The sequence below is a fragment of the Rutidosis leptorrhynchoides genome, chromosome 2 (genome assembly GCF_046630445.1).
Source record: "Rutidosis leptorrhynchoides isolate AG116_Rl617_1_P2 chromosome 2, CSIRO_AGI_Rlap_v1, whole genome shotgun sequence".
Classification (NCBI taxonomy): domain Eukaryota; kingdom Viridiplantae; phylum Streptophyta; class Magnoliopsida; order Asterales; family Asteraceae; genus Rutidosis; species Rutidosis leptorrhynchoides.
In genome coordinates, this window is record NC_092334.1 from 688612465 (window position 1) to 688625897 (window position 13433).

The window sequence follows — 13433 nt, forward strand, 5'->3', positions numbered from 1 at the left end:
GAAAATCTTGTGGTCTTTTAAAATGATGGAAATGATCGATTATGATAAACTAATGAACTCACCAACCTTTTGGTTGACACTTTAAAGCGTGTTTATTCTCAAGTATGAAAGAAATCTTCTGCTGTGCATTTGCTCATTTTTGAGATATTACTTAGAGTCATTCATGACCTATTTCAAAAGACGTTGCATTCGAGTCGTTGAGTTCATCAAGATTATTATTAAGTCATTTATAGTTGGATGTATTATGAAATGGTATGCATGCCGTCAACTTTCGATGTAATGAAAGTTTGTCTTTTAAAAACGAATGCAATGTTTGTAAAATGTATCATTTAGAGGTCAAGTACCTCGCGATGTAACCAAATGTAATGTATTCGTCCAGATGGATTAGGACAGGTCACTACAGGTTCTTCGATAGATGGCTTCATTCTAGCTATTTCTGCTCTGTTAAACGAGTCATATCTCTCCTGGAATTCCGATTCTTCATTCTTTATAGCGGTCACTGATGCTATATGTTCTTTGGTTCCGGAAATTGTCCTTCTTAATGCTTCTTCTTCAGAAACGTCTTCTTTAGTTTCGAAGATTGGTTCAGGAATCTCCACACAATCTTCTTTTGACTGGGGTTCCTGAAATACCGGAATGAAATCTGTTTCTTCATTCGGTCTTCTCCTTAACAGAGGTAGGGGAATGCCTTGACCTAGCGGTGCTATTTGGATAGTTTTGCCGAGAAAGTTACTTTCGTTGAGGGGAGATTTATTTTGACCAGGATCTATGGCTGAATGGGTGTCAAGATTTCCTTCAGGAGGTGTAAAGAACAAATCCTTAGAAATTTGATCTTGCCTGCATATAGCCATGGTATCCTCCAGATATTCGTTGACGAGTTCTTGAAAAGAATCAGCAATATTGATATCTTCTTCGCGGGGGTGGCTCATGAGTCGGTCGACATTGAATGTGACTTCTTCACTTCCAACTCTTAATTTCAACGATTTCTCGTGAACATCAATTACAGCCTTGGCAGTATTCAAGAATGGTCTGCCAAGTATGAGTGGGACCTTCTTGTTTTCCTCAATATCCATAATGACGAAATCGAGAACTTATCCACTCTGACTAGGACATCCTCAGCTATTCCTCGAGGGATTTTAACTGATCTGTCCGCGAGTTGGATAGTCATTCTAGTTGGTCTTAAGTCTTTTAATCCTAACTTTTTGAATAACGAATAGGGCATTAGGTTTACACTGGCTCCTAAGTCTGCTGACGCGTTACTAATCTGGACATCTTGCAGGTAGCAAGGTACCGTAAATCTTCCTGTATCTCCTAACTTAGGGGGAATACCATGTTGTAACACTAACGAGCATTCTTCACTTAAGGGCAAGCTAACTATCTCTCTTAATCTCTCTTTGTTTGAAATGAATGGAGAGAGCCCTTTAAATAGACTTGATTTTTGTCTGCAAACGGTTGGCAGGCCGTTTGCAGGGGCCGTTTGCCAGGCCAGCCCGTTTACTGTGGCCTTTTAACTTAGGCGTGTGGCAGGCCGTTTGCAAGCCAGGCAAGCCGTTTGGCAGCCCGTTTGGCAGCCCGTTTGGCTTTCCTGGTCAGCTGATTTCACTGGATCGTAACTTGATTTCTTGTCTTTCACCGTTTTCGCTCTAGATTCTTCATTTTAGCTCCGTTTTTTCTTGTTTCTTTTTGCATCGCCTTCAAAATTACTTAATTTACAAAATCAACCGACAAATCGATTATTTTTACGATAACGTTTGAAACTTTATGGATTTTAGGGCCCAATATCGGGGGTAAAAATGTGACTTTTTGGCCGATATCAACCACCCACACCACTACCCACCACCGCCACTAACCAACACCACCCACCACCAAAACCACCCACCACCACCTATCACCACCACCCACCACCACAAACACCACCAACAACAACAACAAGAACGACCCACTACTACCACTAAAACTAGCACCCACCACCATCTACCACTACAACCAACCACAACCACCACCTACCACCACAAACACCACCCACCACCACCAAACACCACCAATAACACCACTAACCACCCACCACCACCACCACCAGTAATAAAGACCACCACCTCCACCAAAATCGCCAACCAACACCCACTACCACCACTCCACCAACATTAATATTTTTTTATTATTAATGTTCACTATCTATATTTTGGGCAAATAGCTCAAAAAGGTAATGTAAGTAACCAACTTTCTTTCTAATAAAGGACTGTAAACTCAATCTCGATGCACGATAGGGGAATGTTAACCTTTAAACCTTTTCGGTGTTGAATCATCAGGTTTCGTATGCTATGAGGAAATTAAATGTCGTGTAAGTGTTTATGCCTTTGTGAATGAGTGTTGGTGATACATTCGTGCTTGGTGATATATGCGTGGCTAAATGTTGCATTCACAAAACATTAGCTTACCTCTCTCGTTGTTTACCTTTTTATCAGTACCGTTTTAATAATGTGAAAATATCTAGTTGTTAGACAAGATTTTTATGAGTTGATTGAGCTTGGTGAGTTGCTTTTAGATTATTGGACTGAGGTATAGGATAGATAGTCCCCGGGATCATGCTCTTGGTATTGGTTTAGGTCAATGAATCTTAAACCGTTTGTTTGTGAGTTTTGGGTCAAAATTACACATATTTGCTATGTAACGGGTCGTGGAATTACCCTAATGTTGTTGTAACTTGGTCAAGTGTTTTGTTGCTATATTTGATCGCAAGTTGAATTAAAACGGGTTTTAGATGATATAAATGCTTTCATATAATGTTGTGTGAAATGGAATTGGGTCAAACTTGTTTAAAAGTTGCAGGTGTGCTACATGTATTACTGCGCGTCACGCAGTTTGCCAGCGCGCCGCACAGTATGGCGTGTTTTGGACACAGTAGCTGAAACTTTGGTAATGTCTGTTTTTAGTTGTACTACGTGTCGCGTAATAATCGGGGTGACGCGCAGTACAACGTGATTGAGGTCAGACTTTAAGAAGAAAAATTGGTCATTTTTTCGAAGGCGTGTGGAGGGTCGTTTCAAGTGGTATTAGAGCATGGTTTAAGGGATATAGTTTCTTACTTGTAGAGTAGGATTTCCTAGACTTGAACCGTAAGGATTATGTGTAACGTGTAATTATAAGGGGCGTTCTTTGTGTTTGATGTTGTGCCTTAGATAGATACTCGCCTAAGGTAAAAGGTAAGTAGACTGACTAGGAGATTGGGTTTGACGATAGTCACCTAGAGAGTAGGTTGGCTTGTGGATACATAGTTACAGTTGTTATTAGCTATTAGTTTGTTACCCATATTGTTATTAATACAGTACTATTTCTCCCTTTTATACATGACTATTTAATTTTTTTCTTACATTATCATGACAAATACTTTGTACTTTGTAATGGTGTATTTTTATTATTAATTTATTTCATTAATATAATATCCTTAATATCCTCATCAGAGATTTTAAATTTAAACTTCACTAACAATATTTTTAAACAATGGATGGGGTTGAGCTTCATTAAGCCGGGTATACCTGATTAAAAATATTCGTTTTTCTTTAATATACTGATACTTAAAACTTGATCCATTCATTTCATGTAATGCTCAAAATATCATTTTAAAGATTTTTCTTTATAGAGATTTTCGGGACCATAAAACATTCCACATGAAAAAAGGTTATAGCTTGAAAAAATTGGCAAGTACAATTGCACTTTGATATGCCAAATTCTGATGAAAAGCAGTACTCGCAAAAATAATTAATATGTGTTGGTGTGTTGTTAGGTAAAGAATTTTCACTTTCAGATTATAACTCCTATTGAGTATTAGACTATTTTTATCAATGACATACTTCTTTAAATTAACATTGTATTATAGAGTATTATCGATATCTTAACATTTTTTCCTATCAATAACTGAGCACATTTCACTACTATTCATGACATACCTCTTCACCATCAAATGAACTTACCTAAATTAATTAATTAATTTTTTTTGACTAAAATAACGAATACTATTAAAATTAGGAAGCCTTCATCAATAAATGAAGGAACCTTTAAACCGAATACAACCAATCCAAAAACGAAATGGCTCGCAAAGAGTAAACTTCCTAGAACCATAACCGAAACTAGAAAACTCTAACCGAGCCACAACGAAAAGAAACAGCTTCTAATTAATTGATCTTTGATTGGTTTAATATTGTTAGTTTTTTTTGTTTGTTGTCATATAGTTTAGTCTTCTTATTTTTGTTTGTTTCCTTTCGTCCGATATAAATTAATTAATTAATACTCTGTACAATGTAACACTTTTAATGCATAAATAATGTACAAACAAACACAACGTCCTTAAAAATGTCTTAAATTGACTTGGAGTATCATAGTGGAAGTTTGGAGCTCCCTTTAACTTTCACTAGTATTGGCGCTAAAGATTGAAGCTCCCTTTGCCTCCAAGATTGACGTAACAATATTACTAGCCTTACGAGTATCATTATTAATGGGGTCCTTAAATTTATGAGTTTCATGATACATAAATAAAATTTGACTCTCAAATGGAAAGTACTCAACACACGCTAAAATTCAAGGATCTGATACTCATCTTGAAATAGACGTACAACAAGTATTATTTTGTATTTTTCCTTCTATCTGTGTTTTATATAAATGATGATATTAAATTTCTTACACCAACCAGTTTAAATGAAAGATAGTACACATGATGAATGCTTAAATGTAGGTACAATTTCAAAATGATTGGAGATTGATTATCTGATAATAGTAGTATTCTACAATTAAGACTACCCGCATCGCACCGTCACTTCACAAAAATAACGCGTCAAATCTGACACATTTTTTAGCTTGTATCCAATCAAAAAGCAACACATGTATATATATATATATATTATTATTTTTTCACTAAAATTTCAATCATATTTTATCATATCACTCAATACCTTTAAACTCACACTCACCATTATTTACTTTCAAAATTTGAAATTGCAACGTCACCGTCAAAAACCATTTTTTCTCTAAATAGTGCAAAATTGGACTTCACATCACAATCACGGATGATATAATTAAGACATAGTATAATGAGTTTAATAGGTTAGAAATACTATTTTTTTTTTAAAAAGATGCAATCCCAGTGACGAGCTAACACTAACATTGAGGAGTCAAAATAACCCAATCAAAACATGTAGTCTTTTAAACATTAAAAATTTACAAAGTTCAAAATAGTGTATCTAGAATGATTAATAGTGGACAAAGAAAAAACCTACAACTCAACTATACGAATATATGTAATAATTCATGAATATGTTTACAAACATGACTTGAACTCTCAACTTCATAATTGAAATAGTTACCAAGATACTGTTAAACCAATAACCTTACAGTAGTAAGTTACAAATAATATACATTTACTTTGGTAATTATATGTGCTAGAAAAAGCCTTATTTGAAAAATGTTACTGTATTATGAATTTTTTAGCGTTTAGTTAAGGCTTCTTACAAAAGTTAAAAGATAAAAGCTCTTAGGCCACTTCTTATCATACTTCATTTTCACTGAACATCTCTCCTCCACATCAGCGTCACCCAGCACAAACACTTTAACATTCTTTTCACATTCCTTTCACTAAACCCACCATGGGTGTGTTTGGCGCGTAGCTTATGGAAGCTTATGGGAGCTTGAGCTTATGATTTTAATAAGCTTCAAGTCATAAGCTTCGTTTGGTAGACAAAAAAATAGAGCTTATGAAAATCATAAGCTCTAAAAAAATAAGCTACTTGTAGTAGCTTATGAAAAAAAAAGTAGAGCTTATGAACTGAAAAATAAGCTCCAGCTAGTTTATCAAACATTTATAAAAAATAATAAGCTCCAGCTACCAACTTTAAAAATAAGCTCCAGCTCCTGCTCATAGGGTGTGTTTGGCGCAAGAGCTTATGGGAGCTTATGGGAGCTTATGAGAGCTTATGGGAGCTTGAGCTTATGATTTTAATAAGTTCCAAGTAATAAGCTTTGTTTGGTAGACATAAAAAGTAGAGCTTATGAAAATCATAAGCTCTAGAAAAAGAAGCTACTTTTAGTAGCTTATGGAAAAAAAAAGTAGAGCTTATGAACTGAAAAATAAGCTCCAGCTAGTTTACCAAACACTTATAAAAAATAATAAGCTCCAGCTACCATAAGCTCCAGCTCCAGCTCTAGCCCATAAGCTCCAGCTCCAACTATAAGCTCCAGCTCCAGCTAGTTTCATTCAAACACACTCATAAGCTCCTGCTCATAAGCTCCAGCTCCAGCTATAAGCTCCAGCTCCAGCTACTTTCGTCCAAACACACCCCATATCTTACATTCAATTTCAAACTTTAATCAATTTAAAATTATTATTAAATATTAAATAGGATAAATAAATAAATAATAATAAAACATTATTAAACTTTAACTTTATATAAACGTTAATTCTGAATAAACTTTAATTTGTTATATAAACATTGATTTATATGAACATCTTTTTTTACGTACTTATATAAATATTAATTTTCTTGTGTTTATATATATATATATATATATATATATATATATATATATATATATATATATATATATATATACACACACACACACACAATAATATAATAATACACTATATTACTATATTATCTAAAAGACAAAACCCTGTACCACTATTCATCAATAATAACCAGGGGTATTTTCATCATTTCACCTTTTTTTTTGTCCAACGATAAAAGAAACAACTTTCGTAAAAGAACCAACCCTTCAATGTTACCAAAGGATGTCGAAAAAAAAATTTACAAAAAAATCAACTACCTTTTTTATTTCCTCAACGATAAAAGAGGCAACTTTCATAAAAAGAACAACCTTTCAATGCTACCAAAAGATGTCGAAAAACATTCTTTTTTACAAAATAGATCAACTAACTTTAAAAAAAGAAAAAAGGAAACGCTAAAAGAAGCAACTTTCACAAAAGAAACAACCCTTCAATGTTAGATGTCGAAAAAAAATCTTTTTTACAAAATAGATCAAGACTTTTTTTTTAACTCGCATTCAAAACGGAGCCCCCGGCGCGAAGCGAGGACTCCACAACTAGTACTATCTAATAGACAAAATTTGTCTTATTCTTCATGAATAGTACTATTTCCATTTTTGCTTTTCACAAAACTAACCACCTAACTTTAATTAAAATACAAATCAAACCCCCCCCACTTTATACCTAATTCTAAATTCTAAATTCTAAATTATTATTTATCTCATTACAAAAACCAAAAATACTTAATAATAACACGCACAACACTTTACCGACTTGTACGCTGCGCTCAAATAGTTGGACCCACAGGGGCCACTACTGTGCTACAGTAATTTTTTTTTTTTGGTGGTCCCCAACGATAAAAGAAGCAACTTTCGTAAAAGAACCAACCTTTCAATGTTACCAAAAGATGTCAAAAAAATTCTTTTTCACAAAAAAATCAACTAACTTTTTTTTCCCTTTTTTTCCCTTCCTTCCTCAACGATAAAATAAGCAACTTTCATAAAAGGAACAACCCTTCAATGGTACCAAAAAATGTCGAAAAACATTCTTTTTTACAAAATACATCAACTAACTTTAAAAAAAAAAAAAACTCGAACGCTAAAAGAAGCGACTTTTACAAAAGGAACAACCCTTAATGTTAGATGTCGATAAAAAATCTTTATTACAAAATAGATCGAGATTTTTTTTTTAGCTCGTATTTAAAACAGAGTCCCCGGCTCAAAACGAGGACTCCACAACTAGTTAATATGAAAACATAAAAGTAGTCAAGTGAGGCCCAATAATTTTGCCATCCCTTCCTTGCAGTAGCAACTGGCTAAAGGTTTAACACAATGCTCACTATCTTTGTTAAAGGTTAGCGATTGTTAACTTCCTCCCCCCATGGAAGATAAGAAGTGGCCTTACATTCACACAAACTATCTCGTTAATTCAAAAGGATCAATTCATTTTAGACACGTATTTAATTGTAATTTTATTTAAAAGTTTTGTTTAATACTAACAAAATGGTTAGTCTGATTGGTGGCTATGCCAAGTACAAGTTTTATTTCTTTTGAGTGTTTTCCACCACCATCTTTAGCATAATGCAGTGACCAAGTGGAATCTCTCTGACACCCAATTAAACACACATTGTTGGTCTCATTTTTTAAAAATAAAATAAATAAATAAATATAATATATACTCCCTCATTTTTAATATTAAAAAACACAAAATACAAAAATATCAATATCATACTATATATTTTTTTTATTAATTTTACAGTTTTATTTTGGGAAGTGATCCTCACACACTACTTTTTGATTCATACATACCTAACCTAATTGGCTATTATAACCTTATTTATGTTTAGAATAATAATAAAAGTTCAACTCCCTAGATAAATGTAGGGATATAATTGTAAGTTTATGGTACAAAAGTGTGTATAGAACAAAAAGTGGTGTATGAAAATCACCTCCCTTTTATTTTTACTTATTATTATTTTAAATGCCTAGAGTATAAAAACTTATTTCATTATTCTTATCTATTTATAAAATAGACTATTAATTTAGAACAACATAAAAAGTAACACCGAACTACTCGTATTAAATTGAGATTGAAAGAGTATTATACAGTATAATGTATAATATGTAACATAGAATATATAACTTAAAATATACTGTATAATATAAAATAATAAATATTAAAATACAAATACAATACAAGTTACATTACAAGTACAAACTAAAAGAAATTGTTTATCAAATAAAAATTGACTACTGGGGTGGTAATGGTTTTCAAGCCCCACATCTCTAATGTAAATATAGGCTGTTCTGTGTGTCAGTGCCCAAGACCAAAGAATCTTTAATAGAAAAAAAATGTGTATATATCTATATGTCTCTTGTGTATCTATATCTCTCTATTTAAAACAATTACAAACTTAACTCCTGTGTTTCAAATGTTGTGATCTGGACAAAAATTTGGAACAAACAGACCAATTTTTTTTTGTTCTTGTTGTTTGTTTTTTTGTTGATCATAATAATATCTCACTCTGCATACAAAAACATATTGATGTCAAGTTAGTTAAGGATAATACAACCAAGCAAAGATATTATTATTTCTTTAATATCAATGTAAACATGGTTTCTTGTTTTTCTTCCAAATCTACATTAATATTCACACTTGTTTGTATCTTGTTATTGTTTGTTTTTGTTGGTGAATCTGTTCCAATAAATGAAACAAGATTTAAACCAATGGAAGAGTTGAAGAAGATGAGAAGAGTTAGAGCTCATTTGAAGAAAATTAATAAGCCTTCAGTCAAGACTATTAAGGTTGACTTTTTGTTATCTTGACTTGTTTTGACTTATTTTGTTTATTTATGAGTTTTGACGGTATGGGTTTGTTTTTATTTGATCATGTGACAGAGTCCTGATGGTGATTTGATAGATTGTGTTGTTTCTCATCTTCAACCAGCATTTGATCATCCTATGCTTAAAGGACAAAAGCCACTGGTATATAGATAATTATATTTATAATTTATAATTATAATTATAATATTAAATTAAATTAAGCTTATTCTTCCAGCTCAATTACAATCTTGTTTTATTAATTTACCAAATCTAGCTTATGCTGAAAAAAACTAAGCTAACGGGCCTTTTCAAAATCTCAAAAAAAGTAATTAAGCTGGGATAGGAATTTATATTTTAGTTATATGTGCGTGTATATATATTTTATGTATATTATGCAAATTTAAGATTTGATTGATTTTTATTTTTTTAATTTTGATTTTAAGTGAATGGATTAATGTAATGATATTGAAAAAACATGAAATAACAGGGAGGACCATCTGAGAGGCCAAAGGGGCATAACTCAAGTGATGAAATATATGAGACAATTCAAGTATGGGCAGAATTAGATTACTGTCCAGAAGGAACTATTCCTATAAGACGAACTACTGAAAAAGACATTTTACGAGCGAGTTCGTTACGACGATTTGGAAGAAAGATCAGAAGAGGTGTTAGGCATGACACCATGAGTGGTGGTCACGAGGTTAGTTTGGTCTTTTTACAATAATTCAAACCTTGCAAATTTGCATTTTTCAAGTGATTACATATTAGCTAACCATCTACTTTAGAAATGCATATATAAATACCCTTTAGATTATTAAGTGATCAAGTTTAATGTTATTATAATGTTGTTACTGCAATAACTTTAATGAGATACAAACGACTTTTGAACTGTAGCATGCAGTTGCTTTTGTAAATGGAGATCAGTATTACGGAGCTAAGGCGAGCATTAACGTGTGGACGCCTGCAGTTACAGATCCATATGAGTTTAGTCTTTCGCAATTATGGGTCATATCCGGTTCATTTGGCAATGATCTCAATACCATTGAAGCCGGTTGGCAGGTACCTTATATCTATTGACCCGCCCATTTTGCCACCTCTATTTTCCAATGCAGAGATAAAGGCAGAATTTTTGTTCAAACATGGATTGAATAAAGTGTAACTTATTAAAAGTAACTATTTACACGGTCTTTAAGACTGTTCGCCTAACGACCAACTTTTCATATTTTTTTTCAGGTTAGCCCTGAGTTATACGGAGACGGTTTTCCTAGATTTTTTACCTACTGGACTGTAAGTAATTTCACATTTCTTACCAACAAACTTATAAATGTTGGTATGTATGTAGTTGTACAAGAAAAGGGCTAATTAATTTAAAAAAAAATATTCAGACTGATGCATACCAAGCCACAGGATGTTATAATTTGTTATGCTCGGGATTCGTTCAAACAAACAATAGAATCGCTATTGGTGCAGCAATATCTCCTAGGTCGTCTTACAACGGCAAACAATTTGATATCGGTGTCATGGTATGGAAGGTAATGCTAATCTTCTTAGTTGATGCTACTTAATGAATGATTTTTGAGTTTTTGGGCAGCTAAACATAATTAAAATCCATATGAAGAATCATTGTTAGAGTTTAAAGGTTGAAGGTTAAATTAGTAACATCCTAAGTTATATTCCTGTTAATTTTTGAAGTACAACTGTTTAATATTTAATTTAATTTAATAGTACAATAAAGAAAAGGGGAAAAAAGAAACTCTAAAGTGGATTGAATATAATATTGAGTAAGATTCTGTTCATTTCTAGGAAGTGTCTCCCATGTGTAAACTTCTATTTAATTTGTACTAAAGTAATCAAATTATATACACTATTTGTCTATAACTAATTTGGTACTAACTGTGTTTTGGACTAATTATGTGAAAAAGGGGTTTTATTGCTCCTTACCTACATAAGCTTCCATTTTTTTGTTTTCTATAGCTCAACTTTTACAATACTAACAAATGGAAGTAAGACATAAACAAAATAGAAGCTTATGTTGACTACAGTTATGTTGTTTCATAACTAGGCAACATTAGAGTTGTTATGGTGACTTAGGTAACAGGTTAATTTGGTATGGGTTGGATGGACTGGGTTGACCCGAAACACTTTTTTCCGTTATACAGTAATGTTTTTACTTTTTTATGAGGATATTATATAATTACAAAAAAACATTACACACTTTAAGTCCATTTTAACATCTTTATAAATATGTAAAAAGTTAGATGCAAAAATACAATTTTGGATAATTTTCCTTTGACCATTTTCCCCTATAGGTAGGCTTTTCTATTTGACCCGTTTGAGATAAACACAACTCAAACTTGCCTAGAATGAGTTAAAATTGCTAGTTAAACATAACATGAATGTTGCTAAACGAGAATTTATTATCGTTCTTTTGAGTAGGACCCTAAACACGGACATTGGTGGCTTCAATTTGGGTCGGGGGTGCTCATCGGCTATTGGCCATCTTTCTTGTTTAGTCATTTGCAAAAACACGCTAGTATGGTACAATTTGGCGGGGAGATAGTGAACTCGAGATCAAATGGTTATCACACATCAACACAAATGGGTAGTGGTCATTTTGCTGATGAAGGTTTTGGGAAAGCTGCGTATTTTCGGAATTTGCAGGTTGTTGATTGGGACAATAGTTTGCTTCCTCTAACAAATCTACATTTACGCGCTGATCATTCGAGTTGTTATGATATAAAAGAAGGTAAAAATAATGTATGGGGGAATTATATTTATTATGGAGGTCCAGGAAGGAATGCAGGTTGTCAATAGAGAAGATTGCATAGTATTATTATTATTATAACCTTTTTTGTTACATGATTAATGATTAATTTATTTCTAGAGTTAAGTTAGGGGTTTTTTGAAATTTTTTTGCTACAAAAATATCCTTATTTGTATTAGGCTACCAGAAATCCATTTTGAGGTCTCTTGTATATTAATAGTAGGAATAGCTGCTGATTTATATATTATGGCGTGTAAGGTTTTTTCTTTTATCAGAAATGTGTATTTCATTTTCAATATTATGAATTTTGTGAGTGATCATATTTTCCTCCCTTACAACAAAAGATCAAATTCACTCACTTAAAACTAGCTAGTTATACTTGTACACATTCATACGTTTATGTTTATATTTATTTACACACAAATTTAATAATCCAGATCTGGAATCAGACGACTGGTTGAATATAATAAGACCACACCCAACCATGACGCACTTTCTCCCCAGGACACAGCGCCACATCAGCTTTCTCTCTCCATTTATTTTTCACTTCCTACCCATCACACACCACTACCAACCATGACACACTTCCTCCCCATCACATACCCCACAAAATTAATTAATAAATTAAGGTACAAGTTGTTTATGCTATAGGTACAAATAAATAATGCACAAAAGTAGGAGAGAGAATGTATAACCCGTACTCAAAACTGCACAGTGAAGAAAGAAATGAGGACGGAGCTGTTGATGGCGGATAAGGGAGGAGTGAGGGCACACCAATGCCAATGGAATCCTCGAGGGCGAAGCTCAAGAAGTTTGAGGGCGGAGCCCGTTGAGATTGGTCTAATAGAGTATCTCAGTTATCCTTTACAGAAACTAACTACTTAAAACTCAGTCAGCCCAAACAGTAATTAAGATAAGACAAAAATGCTTAATGGACTTTGAGATAATTCCAAGAATATAATTCGTCTCTTATTTATTTATTAGCAACACTATTATGATTCACTTTGAATTCATCAGTAACAACTCACAAAATTTGGGCCTTTATCATTAGTCTTGGGCTTCTGATTCTTTTTATAGTTGAGCCTCATTTCAGTGTTTGATGCCCGTCAGCCCAAATGCAAGTGGGCTTCTAAAGCATGGTCTTCGTTAGTGTTGCACTTCGTTTAGTTGTTAATCTTTCAATTTAATTTGTTGGGCTTTCAAACCTCTTACAATGTAATTTGTTTGATACTTTTCATCGTTCCGATGAAAAGTTTTATTAATATATCTCTTTTTCGCCGTAAAAAAAAAAAACTCACAAAAATTAAGTCAA

The 13433-nt window shown here is 33.0% G+C and overlaps 1 protein-coding gene across 1 annotated transcript; it reads left to right on the forward strand.

Moving 5' to 3' along the window:
- The first annotated feature begins 8974 nt into the window (after positions 1-8974).
- Positions 8975-12367, forward strand: LOC139894048 (protein neprosin-like). The gene is made up of 7 exons (XM_071877246.1): positions 8975-9339; positions 9433-9519; positions 9845-10057; positions 10252-10416; positions 10591-10644; positions 10743-10889; positions 11794-12367. The coding sequence occupies exons 1-7, from the start codon at positions 9148-9150 to the stop codon at positions 12169-12171; spliced, it is 1236 nt and encodes a 411-aa protein (XP_071733347.1). The 5' UTR covers positions 8975-9147; the 3' UTR covers positions 12172-12367.
- Positions 12368-13433: the final 1066 nt, after the last annotated feature.

Excerpts from the sequence above, each read along its gene's own strand:
- LOC139894048 (XM_071877246.1), top strand. The coding sequence starts at position 9,148 with ATGGTTTCTTGTTTTTCTTCCAAATCTACATTAATATTCACACTTGTT. Across the intron at positions 10,058-10,251 it reads CCATGAGTGGTGGTCACGAG|CATGCAGTTGCTTTTGTAAA; the intron begins GTTAGTTTGGTC and ends TTTGAACTGTAG. Across the intron at positions 10,417-10,590 it reads CCATTGAAGCCGGTTGGCAG|GTTAGCCCTGAGTTATACGG; the intron begins GTACCTTATATC and ends ATTTTTTTTCAG.